The sequence below is a fragment of the Carcharhinus amblyrhynchos genome, chromosome 6 (genome assembly GCF_965287045.1).
Source record: "Carcharhinus amblyrhynchos chromosome 6, sCarAmb.v2.hapA, whole genome shotgun sequence".
NCBI lineage: Eukaryota > Metazoa > Chordata > Chondrichthyes > Carcharhiniformes > Carcharhinidae > Carcharhinus > Carcharhinus amblyrhynchos.
This window is the reverse complement of record NC_137329.1, coordinates 21,585,733-21,607,978: the sequence shown is the minus strand read 5'-3', so window position 1 is coordinate 21,607,978 and position 22,246 is coordinate 21,585,733. Positions and strand designations below refer to the sequence as shown.

At 45.7% G+C, this 22,246-nt stretch overlaps 1 protein-coding gene across 3 annotated transcripts in view; it reads right to left on the bottom strand.

The window, feature by feature from the left end:
• The window catches only part of LOC145343741 (metallophosphoesterase MPPED2), a 176,427-nt gene that overhangs the window by 97,133 nt on the left and 57,048 nt on the right, over positions 1–22,246 (bottom strand). For all 3 annotated transcript variants that reach the window (XM_080190009.1, XM_080190010.1, XM_080190011.1), the window contains exon 4: positions 20,611–20,836. In XM_080190009.1, coding sequence (XP_080046135.1) covers positions 20,611–20,836 — 226 coding nt within the window. The remainder of the gene's footprint in view (positions 1–20,610; positions 20,837–22,246) is intronic.

Genomic DNA, 22,246 nt, shown 5'->3' with positions numbered 1-22,246 from the left:
CTACTTTATATTCTGCACCCCCTCCTTTCCTTCTGCCCTATGTATTCTATGAATGGTATGCTTTCTCTCTATAGCATTCAAGAAACAATACTTATCCCCTGTATACTGATATATCTGACAATAATAAATCAAACAAATCCTGCTGCCATCAGATACTTGAATGGACCTACCTCGCACAAAGTTGATCTTTCTCTACACCCTAGCTATGACTGTAAAACTATGTTCTGCACGTTTCCTTCTCTATGAACGGTATGCTTTGTCTGTATCACACACAAGAAACAGTACTTTTCACTGTATACTAATACATATGACAATAATAAATCAAATTAGTACAGACAATGGATTAAATGGCCTCCTTCTGTGCTGTAACCAGAGATCCTTTTTTATACCTTTTCCTTCATTCGTGGGACATGGGCATTGCTGGCTGGACCAGCATTTATTGCCCATCTCTGCGCTTTCCCCTTTCCTTCTCTATGTATGGTAGTACTTTGTCTGTATAGCGCGCGAGGAACAATACTTTTCACTGTATACTAATGTGTGTGACAATAATTAATCAAACCAAATCGAATGAGCCAAGGCACGGACAGAGAAGGGCAATATTACAAAGGTGGAAGTAAGTAGTTCTGGACATGGGAAGGATTTGATGTCAGAAGCTCAGCTCAGGGTCAAATGATCAAATAAGGCCCCACTTGGAATGCTGTGTACAGTTCAGGTCACCCTAGTATAGAAAGGATATTATTAAACTAGAAAGAGTACAGAAAAGATTTACTGGGATGCTACTGGGACTTGATGGTTTGAGTTATAAGGATAGGCTGGATAGACTGGGACTTTTTTCCCTGGAGACTCAGGGGTGCTCTTTTTGGGGTCTATAACATAATGAGGGGCATAGATCAGTTAGCGAGTCAACATAACATAAGAACATAAGAACATAAGAAATAGGAGCAGGAGTAGGCCATCTAGCCCTTCGAGCCTGCCCCGCCATTCAATAAGATCATGGCTGATCTGTTGTGACTCAGTTCCACATTCCCACCCTCTCCCCATAACCCTTAATCCCCTCTCTTATCAAAAACCCATCAACCCGCGTCTTAAAAATATTTAGCGAGGTAGCCTCCACCACTTCAACAGGCAGAGAATTCCAGAGATTCACCACCCTTTGAGTGAAGAAGTTCCTCCTCAACTCCGTTCTAAACCGCCCCCCCTTTATCTTGAGGCTGTGCCCCCTAGTCCTACTATCCTTTCTGAGCGGGAAGAGTCTCTCCACCTCTATCCTGTCCATCCCATTCATCATCTTATACGTCTCAATTAGATCTCCCCTCATTCTTCTAAACTCTAACGAGTACAAGCCTAGTTTATTCAACTTCTCCTCATAGCTCAACCCCCTCAACTCCGGTATCAGCCTAGTAAACCTCCTCTGCACTCCCTCCAAGGCCAAAATATCCTTGCGTAAGTACAGCGCCCAAAACTGCACACAGTACTCCAGCTGCGGCCTCACCAATGCCCTATACAGCCGCAGCAAGATCTCCCTACTTTTATATTCAATCCCCCTCGCTATGAAGGCCAGCATCCCATTCGCCTTCCTGACCACCTGCTGCACCTGCAAGCTGGGTTTTTGCGACTCATGCACAAGGACCCCGAGGTCCCTCTGCACCGTCGCCTGCTGCAGCTTTTCGCCACGTAAGTAATAATCCTTCCTACCATTATTCCTACCAAAGTGGACCACCTCGCACTTGCCAACATTAAATTCCATTTGCCATTTCCTGGCCCATACGCCCAGCCTATCTAGATCCTTCTGCAGACTCTCCACACCCTCCGCACAATTTGCCGTTCCACCAATCTTGGTGTCATCAGCAAATTTCGACACCATACACTCGGTTCCCTCCTCCAGATCACCTATATAAATGGTAAATAGCTGAGGCCCCAGCACCGACCCCTGGGGCACTCCACTAGTCACCATCCGCCAATCCGAATAGCACCCATTGACCCCCACTCTCTGCCTCCTATTTGACAACCAATCCTCTATCCACGCTAACACCCTACCCCCAACTCCATGCCCCCTGACCTTCTGCAATAACCTCTTGTGAGGTACCTTGTCAAACGCCTTCTGAAAATCAAGGAAGACCACATCCAACGGCTCTCCTCTATCCACCGCCCTAGACACATCCTCATAGAACTCCAATAAATTTGTCAGACACGACTTCCCTTTAACGAAACCGTGCTGCTTCTGCTCTATCAAGCAATTCCCCTCAAGATGCCTCGCTATTTCCTCATCCTTTCCCAAACGTAGCGGCATCTAAAACTAAGTTTAAGATGAGAGGGGAGAGAAACAAAAGAGTCCAGAGGGGCAACTGTTTCACACAGAGGGTGTTAAGTGTTTGGAACAAGCTGCCAGAGGCAGTAGTAGCAGTGTATACAATTTTGCCTTTTAGAAAGCATTTAGATAGCCACATGGGTAAGATGGGTATGGAGGGATATGGGCTAAATGTGGGCAATTGGGAATAACTTAGTGGTAAAAACTGGACAGTATGGACAAGTTGGGCCGAAGGGCCTGATTCCACGCTGTAAACTTTTATGACTCGATAATTCTAAAAGTGGGATGTTGCATTTGCAAACAATCTGGTTCAGCCTCAGGCAGTGGGATAATCTAACAAAGCAATACACATAACAATCCAATAACCTTAATATAAAAACTAACTACACAACAGGTCAGGCAGCATCTGTGGAGAGAAACAAAGTTAACCCCTCATCAGGAACAAAAACCTCCCTGTCCTGCATTGCTTCATTCCTTAGCCTGATCTCTGTTTGGTCATACTTTGTTCAATATTCAGCTGTATCAAGTAGACAGCAATGCAGTGTGAATGCTGCCAACAATTACACTGCTGAACCTTTAAAGGGCATGCTCATTAAACAATAAGTTAGTCAGATTGACAGACAGATAAAGAATTTCAAACCCTGCACTCCCTGGTGCAAAAAGTGAATAATTAAAATATACAAACATATGAACATACGAATTAGGAGGAGTAGGCCACTCAGCCCCTCGAATCTGCTCCATCATTCAGTAAGATCACGACTGCTTAGATTGTAACTTAACCCACATTCCTGCCTAATCCTGATGATCTTTCACCCCTGCTAATCAAGAATCTATCTTGCTCTGCCTTAAAAATATTCAAATACTCTGCTTTCCTCACCTTTTAAGGAAGACAGTTCAGAAAGAGATTCACGTCCTTCAGAGAAAAAATGTCTCCTGATTTCAGTTTTAAACGGGAGACCCACTATTTTTAAACAGTGATCATTTGTTTTAGATTCTCCCCACGAGTGGAAACATCGTCTCCACATCCGCCCTGTCAAAAGCCCACAGGGTCTTATGCGTTTTAATCAGGTCGCCTCTTTTAAACTGTGAATACCACTGTAACGTCTCCAACCCTTCCTCATATAACAACCAGTCCTTCCCTGGTCTTAATCTGGTAAACCTCTCTGAACTGCTTCTAAAGCATAAAGTCACAGAGGTTTACAGCATGGAAACAGACCCTTCAGCCCAACTTGTCCATGCCGTCCCTTTATTTTTAAAACCACTAAGCTAGTCCCAATTTCCCACGTTTGGCCCATATCCCTTTATAGCCATCTTACTCATGCAACTGTCTAAATGCTTTTTAAAAGATAAAATTGTACCTGCCTCTACTACTGCCTCTGGCAGCTTGTTCCAGACACTCACCACCCTCTGCATGAAAACATTTGCCCACTAGACCCTTTTGTATCTCTCCCCTCTCACCTTAAACCAATGCCCTCTAGTTTTAGACTCCCCTACTTTTGGGAAAAGATATTGACTATCTAGCCGATCTATGACCCCCAGCACTTACATCTTTCTTTAGTAAGACCAATGCTGTATACAAAACCCCAGATGTGGTCTCACCAATGCCCTGTAGAACTGAAGCATGAGCTCCCTACTTTTGTAACCAATTCCGCTCACAATAGCAATCGATTAGCTTTCCTAATGACTTGCTGTACCAGCCTTTTGTGATTCATGCAGTTGGACACCCAGATCCCGCTGCATTTCAGAGCTTCCCCTTCGTAGTAATCATAGAATCATAGAAACCCTACAATGCAGATGGAGGCCATTCAGCCCATCAAGTCTGTATCAACCACAATGCCACCCAGGCCCTACCCCCATATCCTTACACATTTACCCACTAATCACTCTAACCTATGCATCTCAGGACTCTCAGGGACAATTTTAGCATGGCCAGTCAATCTAACCCACACATCTTTGGACTGTGGGAGGAAACCGGAGCATCCAGAGGAAACCCATGCAGACACAAGGAGAACGTGCAAACTCCACACAGACAGTGACCCGAGCCGGGAATCGAACTCAGGTCCCTGGAGCTGTGAAGCAGCAGTGCTAACCACTGTGCAACCGTGCATTTCAATCTCTGCCAAGCCACTGTTGCCAACTCTGACTGGCTGTATTTCTGGAGATTGATCACATGACCTTCTGTCGCCAGCCCTATCTAACGTCTGCCATTGGTCACCTAAAAAGTCCATCCTCACAATGCCTTTCCTTGGCCAATCAGAAAAGCCAACAGAGGCTTTGTGAATTGATCATCCGTCAGAAACTCCTCCCCATTTCTGATATTTCTGTAAATGTGTTCAAAGAAAATAAAATGAACTCTAATTCTTTTTAATGCCCCCTAGATTTTCTCTCAGATTTTTGCTCGCAGCAGTGTCTTAGTAACTCCAGGGCAATTCTGGAGGGTTGGCAGCCTCAAGACGCCATTGAATACCACTCTTTAAAATGGTGACACCAACCAACCCCAAAGGAACTGTTCTGCTGCAATTTAATCTCTATCAGAGACAGACTATTCCCTATGTTACAATGGGTATTAATACTTAGATTCATTGAATCCCTACAGTACAGAAGGACACCATTTGGCCCATCAAGTCTATGCCAGCCACAATCCCACCCAGCCCCTATTCCTGTACTCCTCATTTATCCTGCACTCCTCATTTATCCTGCTAATCCCCCTGACACTAGGGTCACTTTGACATGGCCAACCAACCTGACCCGCACATCTTTGGACTATGAAAGGAAACCAGAGCACTCGGAAGGAACACATGCAGACAAGGGGCGATCAAGTCTATGCCAACTCCATACAGACCCGAGGCTGGATTTGAACCCGGGTCCCTGGTGCTGTGAGGCAGCAGTGCTAATCACTATGCCACCATGCCACCCACTTCAGATATACTTCATTGCCTGTTCAGTGAAGTGATTTGGGACATCACCAGGATGTAGGAGGTACCATATAAACACAATACTCTTAATAGAGCAAATTGCTTATCATTAATGTGAGTCAAAAAAGAATGCTTGCTTAAGTTGAATGTAACAGATTAACAATGGGCTTGCTGTCCACCGTGAATAGTTTTAAAGTTTATTTAATAGTTACAAGTATGCTTACATTAACATTGCAATGAAGTTACTGTGAAAATCCGCTAGTCGCCACACTCTGGCACCTGTTCGGGCATACTGAGGGAGAATTTAGTTTGACCAGTGTACCTAACTAGCACACCTTTAGGGCTGTGGCAGGAAACTGGAGCAGCCGGAGGAAACCCATGAAGACATGAGGAGAATGTGCAAACTCCACTCAGACAGTGACCCAAGCCGGGAATCGAACCCGGCTCCCTGGAGCTGGGAGGCAGCGGCGCTAACCACAATGAACTAGAGTGAGAAAGCTCCTTTTCACTGGTGGTTCCCAGGTGTTTAGGATGAAATGAGCTGGAAAACAGATGCAAGGTAGAGTCTGAGTTTGGGTTTTGAAGAACAAAATGGCCACTGCCCCTCCTCACTGTAGAAAATATTTAATTCTCATCACATTACGCCCTCAAAGTCCAGGATAATCACCCTTTTGATTCCACAGCAATTGGATGTGACCACAGCCTGACAAATCAGGCCTTATTTCTCAACTGTTAGTCTGAGTAACAATAAAATACAGCCAATTGACTTGCTAGGCCATCTGTGAAGAGTGAGCCAACAATCTGTATTTATATAGCACCCTGAATGTAGTAAATCTGCCCAAGGCATTTCACAGGAGCATCATCACGCAAAATATGACACCAAGTCACAGAAGGAGATGTTAGGCTGGGTGACTAAAGGATCAGTCAAAGAGTTTTAAGCGTAGGCATTTTTAAGGGATGTTTTAAAGGAGGGAAGAAAGAGAGGCAGAGAGGGGGGGAGTATACCTGAGGCCTGAGTCGGCCAAAATCTTAGGCAGCAATGGTCAAGTGATTGAAATCAGGAATACATGAGAGGCCAGCATTGGAGGAGCATAGTAATTTTGTAGGGCTGATGGAGATTAGGAGGAGATTGGAGTCACACAAACCAGATCAGCTAAAGACCACAGGATTTCTTCCATTTGGCGGATTAGTTTTGTTATAAATAACAAAACTCATATTTTTCGTTGCTAACAGCTTTTTATTTCTATGTTAAATGTACGAAACTTAAATTCCCAAAATGCAATGATGGGACTTGCACTCTCACACACTCTGTATAATCAGTCCAGACTCTGGATTAAAGTAAATATCTTCACAGCACTACGAATTGGTTAGTCATCCAGATAGAAAATAAATCTTAGAATATTAGCTGGAGTCATACCCAGCACAAATACAAAGAGAGATGGATGTGGTTGTTGGAGGTCAGTCATCCCAGCTCCAGGACATCTTTGCAGGGGTTCCTGAGGATAGTATCTGAGGATCAACCATCGTCAGATGCTTCAGTAATGACCTTTCTTTCATCATAAGATCAGAGGTGGAGGTGTTCATTGATGATTGATGTTCGGCACCTTTCATGTCCAAATGCAGCAAGAAAGGCATTGACAATATCTAGGCTTGGGCTGACAAGTGGCAACTAACATTTGTGTCGCAAAAGTGCCAGATGTGACCACCTCCAACATGCGAGAATCCAGCCATCACCCCTCATCATTCAATGGCATTACCATTGCTGAATCCCCCACTATCAACATCTGGGGGTTGACCAGAAACTGAACTGGACTAGCGATATAAAATACGAATGCTACAAGAGCAGGTCAAAGACTAGGAATCCTGCGGCGAGTAACTCACCTCCTGACTCCCCAAAAATGTCCGCCCAAAGTGAAAGTGTGATGGAATACTCTCTGCTTGCCTGGATGAGTGCAGCTCCAACACTCAAGAAGCTCAACACTATCCACAAACATTCACTCCCTCCACCGCCTCTGAACAGTAGAGTGTATACTCTCTACAAGATGCACTCCAGGCACTCACCAAGGTCCTTAGACAGCACCTTCCAAATCCACAGCCACAGACATCTAGAAGGACAAGGGCAGCAGATACAAGGGAACACCACCACCTGGAAGTTTGTCTCCAAACCACTGACCATCCCGACTTGGAAATATATCACTGTTCCTTCGCTGTTTCAAAATCCTGGAACTCTGTCCCTAACAGCACAGTGGATGTACCTGCACCTCAGGGACTGCAGTGGTTTAAGAAGGCGGCTCACTTCCACCTCCTCTAGGGCAACTAGGAATGGGGAACAAATTATGGTCCGGCCAGCGAAGCCCACATTCCATAAATGAGTGAAAAAACACTTTGCGGAGAAATAAATTCTGAGCAAGAGGAGTCAGGGACAATGATTAAAATTGCAGACAGTAATACAGGAGAGGAAAAGCCAGTTAGTTTTAATGGGTTTGCACCTCCAAGAAAACTGGAGTGTCAAACAAGTAAGTTCATGAAAAGGTCAAACAAATACGGAGATGTGAAGATTGCATGTGGAGTCTGCTGTCTGAAGGTGAACAGTTTGCGTAGACTGGGGATGTATTTCCTTCAGTATTAAGGGGTAATTTTACAGAGGTTTTCATTTAAGATGATCAAAGGTTTTGGGAGAGTAGGTACAGAAAAACACCTTTTCACTGGGCAGAGAGTCCCGAACAAGGGGCAATACCTTGGGCCAGACAGGGGTGACACCAGCAAGCACCTCTTCGCACTAAAGGTAGTGGAGATCTGAAACTCCCTCCCAAAAAAGCTACTGAGGCCGGGCCTCAGCTGAACATTTCAAAACTCTGACAGATGGGGACTTGAACAGCTCTGGAACCAAGGCAGGGAACTTGAGTTGATGTACTGGTGAGCCATGAACTTATTGAAAGATGGCATATATGCGACAGGATGAATGGCCTCCACCTCTTCCACTGCACCCAAAATCCTCAGCATAAGCACACCCAGAAGTAACCACCCACACAATCACTGGTCTGTCCCGTATGTAAGCACACAACTCACTCTAGGGGGGGAATTTTATCATCCGTCCCACCACGGGAATCGCAGCAAGCGGCGGTGAGCGGACCACGGGAAGGTCTGCTGACCTCCGGTGGGATTTTCCGGTTTTGGGGCGAGCACAGCTGGAAAATCCTGCTCCAGGACTTGAGATGATAGCTTAGGATAACACTTTAGAGCAGTACCGCGCACATGCACAGACTGACTGCTAATTCCCCTAATTTGAAGAGCTTCCTGTGCACATCATGTGTTTATCGAGCATCCGCTTAAAAGCATTTACTTCAATTACACCTCATGGTAACCAGTTCTGCATCCTCCCCATTCCCCGGATAAAGAGGGTTTTCCCGCGTTCTCACAGAATTCTACAATGCAGAACGCAGCCATTCGGCCCATTGAGCCTGCACCGACCACAAGGCCCTATCCACATAACCCCATACATTTACCCTAGCTAGTCCCCCCCGACACTAAGGGGCAATTTACCATGGCCAATCCATCTAATCTGCACATCTTTGGACTGTGGTAGGAAACCGGAGCACTCGAAGGAAACCCACGCAGACACGGGGAGAATGTGCAAACTCCACACACGCACTGACTCATGGCTGGAATTGAACCTGGATCCCTGGCGCCATGAGGTAGCAGTGCTAACCACCGTGCCGCCATCAATTCCCAATTGGATTTATGGGTGAAGTGACCCTCTAATAGTTACGGCTCCTAATTTTGGTCTCCTTGCCACCACCTCAATCACAGCCCTCCCCACCAATAAGTATAAACGCTTCCCTTAAATTTATCCTAGCAAATCCTTTAATAGAGTCACTCATTTGGGCATGCCTTAGCCTTCTCCATCCTGGAGTAAAGGGTTCTAGCCTGTTCAGTCTTTCTAGATAGGTACGGCCTCTCAGCCTAGAGAGGTGCTGCATAAAAGTAAGACCTTTCCCAGCTGCCTTTGAGTATTTAGATTGGAAAAGGCAGCAGATAAAAGGTACAACTTTCAAAATCTTAATTAGCACTTAATTAGCTGTTACTTGGAGGAGGAACCAGGGTTACAGAGTGGGTGAGGCCTGCAACCAAATGGCAACGGGCCTGGCCAGGATCAAAGCCTCCCTTTCATTTAATAAGAATGTAAAATGTATGAATGAATCACAATAATCCCGCCTTGAAAGGATGGGCAGTGCTAGAGTTAAACCTACAAAGTCAGCAACAAAAAAAAGCTAACTGGCTTCAGGGGTTAAGCTCAAATTGATTTAGATTGTGTTTCGAGTGCAGAAGCCAACAGAGTTTCAATCAGGATTGCAAAAAAAAAGAGAGACAGGGCCTCCGATGTTAATAATGTAAATAAACATGCGCCAAGCTGGTCATGGCCTAAGCTCTCCTTGTACGTGACTAGATATTACTGTAATGCAGTGCAGGTATTGAATTACATAATTACACAGGCTGACAGCACATACTAAACCTAACAGTAATTGCCCGTCTCAGTGAATACACCAAGTCCTGACATATTGAGGTCACTAGATAGAGCAGACACTGCCAGAATACATTTTCAGTCTGGGGGATGAATGTAGAGATGTTCAGCTAAGCAGGCTCTCAGGAAACACAAGTTTATCTAGTGCAACATCAAACATCTGAATCACACTTGTTTCTATTAATGCCTGACTTTTGAGATCACTTCATTTCACAGCAACCCAGCAAAAAAAAAATTTCAGCTGTTGATTTAATTGGGAAATATTATTCCCATCCCTGCCAGGACTGATCTGCTTCCTGATGTTAACGAATGAGTGACTCAAGTGCACCGTGCGGCATTCTTACGTCCGCCATTTTGACACAAGCATTAACAACAACTTATATTTTTATAGCGTCGAATCGCACGGCCCAAGGCGCGTCACGGGAGCTTTGTGAAACAAAATATGGCACCCACTCACGTGAGGAGATACTGGGTCAGACAGTTGAAGGCTTTGTGGAAGATGTAGGGCGGGATGCCTCTAATTGCTCAGAACACTCTAGCCCACTATTTCATGCACCAAGTGGATAAGATTGGGAGTAAAAACTTGCCCAAAAAACAGATCTGCAACTCTCCCATTTTCATGCCAGTTAGACACTTAGAACTGTTCTTGTAAAATTCCACCCATAGAGCCATACAGCAATGCAACATGGAAACAGGCCCTTCAACCCAACCGGTCCATGCTGACCATGGCACCCTCCCAGCTAGTCCTAATTGCCCGCATTTGACCAATATCCCTCTCACCCTTTTCCACTCGTGTACTCATCCAAATACTTTTTAAATGTTGCTATTGAATTTTAAATGTTGAGTGCGGCACATTACAGGTGAAGTTTTTTAACAGGATGTGACAAAGCCAGAATTTATAACCTATCCCGGATTGCTCTTCAGAAGGTGGTATCTGAGTGACCATTCCAGAAAGCAGGTAAAAGTTAACCACTGCTGTGCATTTGGAGTCTCATTTAAACCAAAGCAGGCAAGAACGACAGATTTCCTTCCACAAAACACATTAACTGACCAGTTGCACGTTTACAACAATCCAGTAGTTTCACAGTCGCTACGGTGGAGGAGGCAAACGCAATAGCAACGTTCAAGGTGTATCTTGATGGATACATGAATGGGAGGTGAACAGAGGGATAGAAATTGCATACCAGCATAGGCTTGGTGGGCCAAAGGGCCTGTTCCTGTGCTGTATTGTTCCTCGTTCTTTGATGGCTTCCTTTGATGAAGTGAGTCTAAACTCCCCAGCTGCCTTGATGGGATCTGAACCCCTGTTTTTGGATTATGAAGCCAGGTCTCTGGATTACTATCCCAGTAACAGATGTGTGAAAGAGTGAACACTGCTGGAGGGAATCCTCTTCTATTAGAGCAGGGCAGAGGGAGTTCGATGCTGTTATCGCTGACCTCGGATGGTCATTCCGTGGCTGACTGCTCTTCAGTCGGAAAACGCGAGGTCGAGTCCCACTCCAAAGAGCTGGGGCAAAGACCAGAGGTGGGTGGGCACTAAAACCAGTGCTGCAGGCTGGTGTGCCAGTTCCCAGGGGTAACCCTGCTCTGGGAGCTGGGATGGGGCAGCCACAAGACTACCTACGCATGGGAGACGGGTAACAGCTGTTTTGGCTCATTCGGAGTGTATTAAGGCCAAAATAAGAAGCCCAGCTGGGATTTTCCAGTCAGCCTCCAAGTTTTCCGGGGTGGTGAGGGGACTTTGTGGGGGGGGGCACGGATTCCGCTGCCTGGAGCTTCTAGCCCCCAGAGTGATCATCCCAGCTGCAAAAGCATTTCTTTCAATTTCAAACTTATAAAGGTTGGAGGCAGTATGCCTGTACTTTGAAGCAGTCTCTCCCTTACGTCCCAGCTACAACAGCCTGCTACTCCCTTACAATCTGAAAGGATAGCCACCCAGCTTTGAAAGCCCACGCACTGTCCTCATACGGAAAGACTACACTCTGGACATTAATTAATTGGACATTTGCAGGAAATCTCACAGCGCGAGCTTCTGGCCCATGTTTTAGCCCGATGGCAGGGTTCAGAAGCTGTGGGGAAAATCTCAGGCTGACATCCCAGTGGGGTACGGAGAGGGTGCTGCACTGTCAGAAGTGGAGGCTTTTGGCTGAGACACTAAACCCTGGGTCTAACTTGAAGAGGCTTTCTTCCCCATGTTGTGACCAACTAACTGGATAAAAACACATTTTTTTTATGCCCTCTCTGGCCCATTTGCCAGTGTCCTTCGATCGCTGCCTGCTGATTACAGGCCTGCCTGCCAGTTTTACAGGGCATCACTGCCGGGGGCCAGCATTTATTGCCCATCCCGAACTGCCTTCCATTTCAGAGGGCATTTGTGAGTCAATCACATTGGTGCGGATCTGGAGTCACATGTAGGCCAGGCCAGGTAAGCCGATTTCCTTCCGTAAAGGACATTAATGAACCAGATGGTTTTTCAGACAATCGACAATGGTTTCAAGGTCATCATTGGACGGTTAATTCCAGATTTTTATTGAATTCAAATTTCACCATCTGCCATGGTGGGATTCGAACCTGGGTTTCCAGAGCATCACACTAGGTCTCTGGATTGCTAGTCCATCGATAGTTCCACTGTGCCACTGCCTCCCCCTTTTTTACGCCCACCCCAGCCTGGCCTGGAACTGAATGGTTCTTTCGGAGTGTCAGTGGAGGCTCGATGGGCCAAATGGCCTCCTTCCCCACTGCAGAGACTCCACAGCACTGACATGGGTAGGTAGCAAATGTCCTCTCAAGCTTCTCCAAGACCTGAATCCTAAAGTGGGACACCGAAACTGAAAGTCACACTCTAGCTGAAGCTTGAACAGTGTTTTATAAAGGTTGAAGCTCTGTACTTTTGTACTTGGACCAGCACTGCTGCCTCACAGCGCCAGGGACCTGGGTTCCATTTGGCTTTGAGTGAGTGTCTGTGTGGAGTTTGCACATTCTTCCTGTGTCTGCGTGTGTTTTCTGCGGATGCTTCGGTTTCCTCCCACACTCCTAAAATATTAAGTTGATTGGCCAGGTTAAATTGCCCATTAGTATCAGGAGGATTAGCAAGGTAAATACGTGGGGTTACAGTGGTAGGGATGAGTGGGATATATGTTGGTGCAGACTCAATGGGCCAAATGGCCTCCTTCTGCACTGCAGGGATCCTATGATTCTCAAAGGAATGAAAGGATTTCTAAAGCCTCATGTCCTCAAGACTTTAGTTTAGCGTCGGTGTGCAAACACTTAGTGAGACAGGCCTTTTGAACGTAATATGCTGTTCTTAACCTGGGAGCTTTCTTGTCTCTGCTAAAACAGAAGAAGATTGCGATGTAAACCAGTTACATGTTTGCCCTCCTTTAGTACAAGCAATAACTGACATGGAAACAAAACTGGAATAATGGAATCGGTAATTGAAAATTAATGAAGTTGCCTAGAAATCGGGACTTCAGACTATTAAGTTTATTGGAAAGGATACAGCCATGTTATAGGCTTGGGCTGAAATGGTGGCTTGTAAAAGTACATAGGGTGGCGCTGAGCTCTCCTGCTGTTATTTAGTCTAATGGAGTAACATCAAAGGGTTGTGCTGCACTGTTGTAAACTGATATCGCAGCACAGGCTGTGGCCTCCTTTAGCAAAGCCTCCCCAAACTACTCAAAAGCAGGTCTCCTGTAAGTCAGCTGTATCAAGGGGAAAGGCTACAAAAACAAAAGTGGTTAAATGTGCTGAGGGTGAACAGTTTGGGTAGATGTCAGGAACAGGGCGAGACGCGAAGAGAGACCACAAAGGCTGAAATCTGATAATAAAACTACAGCAAGCCTAGTAAAAACAGAACAGGGTTGATGTTTTAACTGTGGACCCCACAACAGAGTACGGGCGAGATGGGTAAATAGCAACCTGGAAATGACTGTTGTCTGGTTTTGTAGCCTGGAGCTACCATTCCTCAGTCTGATATTGTTGACCTTGACATTGAACGATAACTGCTTCCCCAGCCAAATGATTTTTAAAAATTCTGATCTTTAAATATTCATTTGCTCATCTGTAAACTTGAGCTCATCCTACACTGTGCTGCCTGCATTCCCTAACTCACTCCAAATCCCTTCCGCTCCCCGGCTCACTGATGGTCATCTGGGCTACTAAAGACTCAAATTTAAAATTCACATCTTAGTGCTCAAATCTCTCCGCAGCCTCGGCCTTCCCTATTTCCGTAACGTCCATGATCTCCCAAATCTTGGCCTCTTGCGCATTGCTCACTGTCTTGGCTCCACCATTGGCAGCTCTCCCCTCAGCTTTCTAAGCTCTGGAATTCCCTCCCTGAACCTCGCTGCCTCTCTCTCCTCATTTTAAGATGATAGAATCAAGGGGTGGGGTTTTCCAGCCAAGCTTGACCCAAGACCGGAAAATCCCGCCCCAGGTCAACAGGCCTTTGCGTGGTCCGTGTCCCGCTCACCACAGGAAATTCCACCCATAGAATCCCTACAGCACGGTGGCACAGTGGTTAGCACTGCTGCCTCACAGCACCAGGGACCCGGGTTCGATTCCCGGCTTGGGTCACTGTCCGTGCAGAGTCTGCACATTCTCCCTGTGTCTGCGTGAGTTTCTTCCAGGTGCTCCGGTTTCCACCCACAGTCCAAAGGGTTAGGTGGATTGGTCATGCTAAATTGCCCCTTAGCATCAGGGGGGATAGCTATGGTAAATGCATGGGATTATAGGGATAGGGCCCAGGTGGGATAGTGATCGGTGCAGAGTTGGTGGGCCGAATGGCCTCCTTTTGCACTGTCGGATATGATTCCATGATACAGTGCAGAAGGAGGCCATTCGGCCCATCAAGCCTTACCAACAACAATCCCACTCAGGCCCTATCCCTGTAACCCTGCGTATTTACCGTGCTAATCTCCCTGACACTTAGGGGTAATTTAGCATAGCCAATCAACCTAATATGTACGTCATTGAAGTATTGGTGGAAATCAGAGCACCTGGAGGAAATCCATGCTGACATGGGAAGAACATAAAAACTCCAATCAGTCACCCAAGGCCAGGATTGAACCCGGGTCCCTGGCACTGTGAGGCAGCAGTGCTAACCACTGTGCCACCGTGCCGCCCCATGCTGTCAAAAACTGTTACATCTCCTTTTTTGGCACCATCAATTTTTTGGCTGATGGCGCCCCTGTGACTTGCCCAAGGATGTTCAGCGTGGTGTATAAAATTCTTGTTTGTTTCATCAGTAAAGAATGTATCTATTACGCTGGGATTAAAAGCTCAAGTCATTTAGTTTGAGTTATGCACTGATTGTAGAGGATTTTCAGGGCTATCATCTAATTTGGTGTAGGATAGGAACTACGTAACAGAGCATTGTGTGGGTCTCCCAGTTTACTATAGAACAAGTACATCCAAATGCACTGGAATAATGGAAATTATTATCAGGAAATAATTATATTCCCTAGAAACTAGGACTCTACATGACGAATGGAGGCAGCTGGATATAGCACTTGGGGCGATTGGAATCAAAGGTTACGGGGAAAAAGCAGGATTAGGCTATGGAGTTGGATGATCAGCCATGATCGTAATGAATAGCGGAGCAGACTCGAAGGGCCAAATGGCCTCCTTCTTCTCCTATCTTCTTTGTTTCTAGAATGGGACACTGTGAAATGAGTGCACCATGATGGAAGCATCTTATAACTTTAACTAACCATCTTCCTTTAACCCTAAGAGAGTGGCCCATCAATATTGTGAAAGAAAATGCCCCACTCCTTGTTCCACATCCAGGCTGAAATCCATTGCTGTTTATAATTCGAGGAATGTTATTTTGCACCGGTTTAGGAGAACATGGAGGGGGAAGGGGGTGGAAAATAGAACTCTTCCTAATTTAAAGAAGTAAAAGAAACAGTAGCTTTTCCACAGCACCTTTTGTGATCTCAAGGGATCCCAAAACACTTTAGAATCATAGAATCCTTATAGTACCGGTGGCTGCCATTTGGCCCATCGAGTCTACACCGACCACAATCCCTCCAAGGCCCTAACCCCACGTAGGTGCAAACTCCACAGCGACCTGATGCCGGCATTGAACCTGGGATTCAGGCGCTGTAAGGCAGCCAATTAAGTCCTTTTGAATTGTAGTCACTATTGTAATGCAGGAAACATGGCAGCCAATTTGTGCACAGCAAGCTCCCACAAACAGCAGTGAGATAATGAGTTTATTAATGCCGATTGATGAGACCCAGGCACCACTTCTCTTGAACCCTGAGCTGGACGAGTAAAGATTTTCTTCAACTGAACATTGGGAAGAAAGAAGCCACTGATTTCTTGCCCTCTGTCGTCCTGCTGCCAGTCACTTGCGACTAACTGAACCTGAACCAAAATTTGTAACCTTGATATTGTATTTAGCTTTGGCATCCGTTTCTGATCACATACCTACTCTGTCTGTAAAATCGCCCATCTACACTGTTATCTGATACCATCTGCAGCTCATTTATACTTCCGCAACGTTTAGACTTGATTTTCCAATGCTCTCCTAGCCAGTATCCTATCTTCTTCCCTACACAAATTTATCTGTAATCTTGACACCCATGTCCTAACTCACACCAATCCCCATTGACATATCACCACCGCGCTCACTGTCCTAGGTTGGCCCCCGGCCAATCCTCAGTTTTTGTCATGTAACATTTTCCAAGCCTACACACCTCTGGAATCTCTGTCATCCGACAATTCTAGCCTTTAGAGCATCCCATTTTAATGTTCACCCCCTCTACCACTGATGCACAGTGACAATGGTATATACAGTCATAGAGGTTTACAACATGAAAACAGGCCCTTCGGCCCAACTTGTCCATGCCATCCTTTTTTTGAACAATTAAGCTAGTCCCAATTGCCCGTGTTTGGCCCGTATCCCTCCATACCCACCTGACCCATGTAACTGTCTAAATGCTTTTTAGAAGACAAAATTGTACTCACCTCTACTACTACCTCTAGCAGCTTGTTCCAGGCTACATCTAACAGCTGAAATTCCCTCACTACCCTCTGTGTGGAACAATTGCCCCTTTGGACCCTTCTGTATCTCTCCTTCTCACCTTAAACCCATGCCCTCTAATTTTAATTCCTCCACCTTTGGGAAAAGATGCTGCCTTCCCAAATGGGCACAAAAGGTTCAAAAGGTGCAGTAATATTGGTTATGTTACTGGACTAGTAATCCAGATACCTGCACCTGCAAATATGAGTTCAAATCCCACCATGGCAGCCATGGAAATTAGATTGAATTAAATAAATCTAAAATGAAAATGATTTATGCCCCTCAATATTTTATAAATCTCTGTAAAATCACCCCAAAGCCCCCTACGTGCCAGAGAAAAAACTCCCATTCTATCCAGCCTCTCCTTATAACTCAAACCATCAAGTCCCAGTAGCATCCTAGTAAATCTTTTCTGCACTCTTTCTAGTTTAGTAATAATAGGGTGACCAGAATTGTACACAGTATTCCGAGTGTGGCCTTATTAATGTCTTGTACAACTTCAACAAGGTGTCCCAACTCCTGTATCCAATGTTCTAACCAATGAAACCAAATGGTGATATACTACCTGCTGCAGCAACTCACCAAAGCTCCTTCGACTGCACCTTCCAAATCTCTGACTCCTATCACCCTAAGGACAAGGACAGCAGATGCATTGGGATACCAGCACTGTAAATTCTCCTCCAAGCCGCACATCATCCTGACTTGGAACTTAATCAGGGTTCTTCCACTGTGTCGTGTTCCAGACTGAACCCCTGTCAGTACTGTGGGTCTACCTGCACTGGATGGATGCAGCCATACAATCAAAAGCAATTAGGGATTTGGAACAAATGGTGGACTGGCCAATGGCACCCACACGAAAGAAACCAATAGAAAAGTCTCTAACGTTGGCTGCTGTGCTTTCAGCTGCCGAGGCCCTAGGCTCTAAAATTCCCTCATTGACCCTCTACAAGTCTCTTCCCTCCTTAAAGACGCTCCTTACATCCCAATTCACTGACTAATGGTCACCTACCTAATGAATGCTTTGGAGGCTTCGAGCAACTCTGATGAAGCACATCAGGACATTATTAATAGGCACTATACAAATGCAAATTTTTGCTCTTGACTAATTGGAAAGCTCTTGCGAAGAGACAGCACAGGGTGCATGGCTTTAACAGCCGCATCCTGTGCTGTATCATTCAACAATTCCATTATTTATCTGCTATTTTTCCAGCTCGTCTTTGTCTTATCTTCATCACTGCCTATCCGACAGCTTCCTTTGGCATTGGGACTGGTTACAGAGCTCTGCACACAAACTGCTGCTCTCTGCCTCGGGCAAAATGGAAATGGCCAGATGCTGGGCTGGCCAGATTAGTTCATCCTCTTCAGCCCCTAGTTGGAAATGAGACATTCCACAAAAGTCAAAACAAATGCAGCCAATGTCTCCTGCAATATATTTCCAACTGTAGAGCGTGTAAGAAACAATACTTCTCACGGTATGCTAATACATGTGACAATAATAAATCAAATCAAAAAACTCCAGTGGACATGCTCAGTTAGTTGGGTCAACCTTTAGACCCAATCATTTAAACTCTGGTGGTAGATGCTTAACACCATTCATGTTATTATTAAATGTTACACTCGTGTGTCACTCATGGCTCAGTGGCTGTCATTCTCACTCACCCCAAAGGTTTGAGCCCATAGTCTACGACAATGCTTCCAATGTAGTACTGAGAGGGTGCTGCAATGTCAGAGGATCTATCTTTCAGAAGAGACATCAAACTGAGGTCCATCTGCCTTCCCAAATGGGCACAAAAGGTTCAAAAGGTGCAGCAATAGTGGTTATGTTACTGGACTAGTAATCCAGATACCTGCACCTGCAAATATGAGTTCAAATCCCACCATGGCAGCCATGGAAATTAGATTGAATTAAATAAATCTAAAATGAAAATGGTGACTAAGTAACTATTGGATTGTTGTAAAAATCCAAATGGTTCTCTAATGTCCTTTAGGGGAGAGAATCTGCCTTTCTTTTCCAGTCTGGGCCTCTGAGTGATTCCAGACCAACAACAATGGGGCACTTTCTAGCAACAAACTCAAGAAGATAGCTCACCACTATCTTCCCCTTCCCACCTTCTGGGGCAGCATGGTGGCACAGTGGTTCATACTGCTGCCTTACAGCGCCAAGGAGTCAAGTTCAATTCCGGCCTTGGGTGTCTATGTGGAGTTTGCACGTTGTCCCTGTGGCAGTGTGGGTTTCCTTCAAGTGCACTAGTTTCCTGCCACAAAGATGTGCAGGCTAGGTTGATTGGCCATGCTTAGCTCACCATGAGGATCTTAGGATGTGTAGGTCAGAGGGATTAGCAGGATAAATACATGGAGTAGTGGAGGAGATGCTCCATTGAAGAGTCACTGCCGACAGATGGGCCAAATGGCCTCCTTTTGTACTGTAGGGATTCTATGATATATGGTTTTCCCAAAGGCAATTATGGATGGTTAATAAATGTTGGCCTTGTCAGCAAAGTCTTTACCCTATGAATAAATAATAAAAAGGTGTGGGGTGTTCTGTCCAGTGGCCGGCTGAATATTTATCCCTCTAGTAATATCACTGAACAAAGATCTGGGGCCGCGATTCCCCGACCTCGCCCACAGCTGAGATTCTCCAGTCCCGCAGCTATGATTTGGCTGAACACCAAATTCTCCATCCTCGCTGGCAGCCGTGGCAGGGCGGGAATGGCCGCAGGATTTCAGCCCTGATCATTTTCACGTTGCTGTTTGTGGGATTTTGCTATGTGCAATTTGGCTGCCACATTTCTGTGCCTTACACCAGGGGCCATGGTGGCACAGCGGTTAGCACTGCTGCCTCACAGTGCCAGGGACCTGGGTTCGATTCCCGGCTTGGGTCACTGTCTGTGCGGAGTTTGCATGTTCTCCCCGTGTCTGCGTGGGTTTCCTCCAGGTGCTCTGGTTTTCTCCCACAGTCTGGAAGATGTGCTGGCCATGCTAAATTCTCCCTCAGTGTACCCGAACAGGGGCTGGAGTGTGGCGATTAGGGGATTTTCACAGTAATTTCACTGCAGTGCTAATGTAAGCTTACTTGTGACATTAATAAATAAACTTTAAAAAGTACTTGTCGGTTGCAAAGCACACTGGGACATCCTGAGCTCACATCAAGTCCCATCCTATTTTTACCTTGCTTTATAAATTGCTGGCAGTGTGGTTTTTTTTTAAAATTTGTTTGTGATAAACTCATCAATTCATGCAACTCGAGCTCTGCTTTAGTGTTTAGACGATACTTGAATGCTGCAAAGCTACAACACAATCCACACATCAATTGATTGTTTCATCTCTTCCGGGGATGTGGTTTATGTCAGAATTGCACCAACAGCCAGAACTCTCTTCCCCTGAAATAGTCCACTTTTTAGACCAGTCAAAACGGCTCGAGTAAACAAAATGCAAGGAGCCCTGCTGGACAACACAGTAGTGGACAATCTTCTCAAACCTCCGAAGCAATTTCTTGCCCTCACCAATAAAGACGTGAGGAAAAACCTTTTTTGATGCAGCCAGTGGTCAGGAGCTGGAAGGTGCTGCCTGTGGGGGCGGTGACAGAAACAATCGCGGCTTTCAAAAAGCAATTTGATAGACACCTGAAAAGAAAATAAAGGCAAAGCAACAGGCAGGGATGCGGGACTAGCTCAGCTGCTCTTACAGAGACAGCACAAATGTGATGGGCCAAATGGCCTCCTCCTGCTCTGTAGCCATTCTATGATTTAACAGTTAATGAAGGCACAATGTAGAATAAAAGCTTCCTGGTTGTGAATAGACATATCATAAGCCAGCTGAATATCAAGTTAAAACTTACCATGGTGTGCCATATATTTGAAATCCTTTCACCGTTACCTCCGAGTCTTGTACGTAAATACAATTGGTCAGGAGTGATTGGACATTGTCAAAGTCCTCGGGCTTCAACTTGGAGACAGATGGGAAGCGGTAGTAGTCCTGCTTCACCAGCTCAGCAATGAAGTCCTTATCAAACGTCAGTTCATGGTTTCCAGCGATGACTATTTTATATTCATAGGGAAGGCTTCCTGTAATTGCAAATGAAGCACTTAATTACAACCTTCTTCCCTTGTTAAACATGCTCAAGGAATACGTAAAGGGCAAGAGAGGCAATGTTTTAAAAATGTACACGCTGCCAGAACAATTGTCGCAATAACAACAAAGGTTACATCAGGCACTATTAATCTCGCTTAATTATTCAACCACAGAACTGTGTCCCATTCCCCCAGATTGTTATAGAACTCAATTCCAACATACATGACACAGGCACCTTCACTATCAGGGTTTCTCGAAAGGTCAAAGAGTTGCAAAGAATTCTGATGAACTTAAGCTTGCTTTTTGTGTTGGATCCATTTAATTTTCTGGATTAAATAACGTATGCTTGCTGATGTCATTGCAAGAGCCAATGTTGCTGTTTTGGGTGCCGATTATGTCATTGTGGGTGCTGATATTCTCATTACGGTGTGGATGATGTCATTGCAGATGTTTATGGTGTCACCACAGGTGTTGACGCTGTCATTGCAGATGTTTATGGTGTCACCACAGGTGTTGACGCTGTCTTTACAGATATTGCTGACATCATTGTGAGCATCAATGGTGTCATCAGGGTGTTAATGTGGTCATTGGGGATATAGGTGATGTCATTAGAACTGGCAGGACAAGTTAATGTGGTGGGCAGCCTGAAGACACAGAATTAACAAACAGCTGAAATAGCATCAGCATCCAAGCAATCCGAATGGACACCTGTACAGTCTGGGCTCAATGTCTGGCTCTGAGTCAGAAGGTTTTGAATTCAGATTTCACCCCAGAGACTTGAGCACAGAGGCCACACCCACTGCAGGACTGAGGGAAAGCTGATCTATGGAAGGTAATGATCGGAATCTTGGAGATGGGGGATAGGGGGCTCATGATCAAAGGCACTCAGTGTCTTGTTGAGAGACTGGACATTGGGAAGGGGTGGCTGGAGGTAGGGGTTGGGAGGAAAGATTTGCTGTAAGTCACTCTCCTTCCCTTGCCACTGATCCTCCTACACCCTTCTCCCTGCAACACTACCCGCCCCAAACCTCCTCCACCCCCCACCACATTATTGACCTTGGATCTGGGTTTCTGGTGCCTGTCCTTCCGGTAGCTGCCATAGGGGCGCTGCTGAGCACAAAAGCTGCCAGCCTCTGATTGGCCAGCAGCTCTCAGCAGGTAAGACTTGCACACCCCGGGTCTAGATTCCAGGGGAAGGCCCACCTCTGGTCTTGTTACAGCCTGATTGGCTTGTAGCTCAGCGAACCCTCCCAAAAAGAGGCAGTGTGTATCCCTCTCTGGCCTTCTGGCCTCAGCAAGATTCCGCCCAGTGCATTCTGGATGAGACTGAGACTCAATTTGCTCTCTCAGTGGACTATTGACATTTATTTTGACAAAAAAAGGGAGCTCTCCCTGATGCCAAT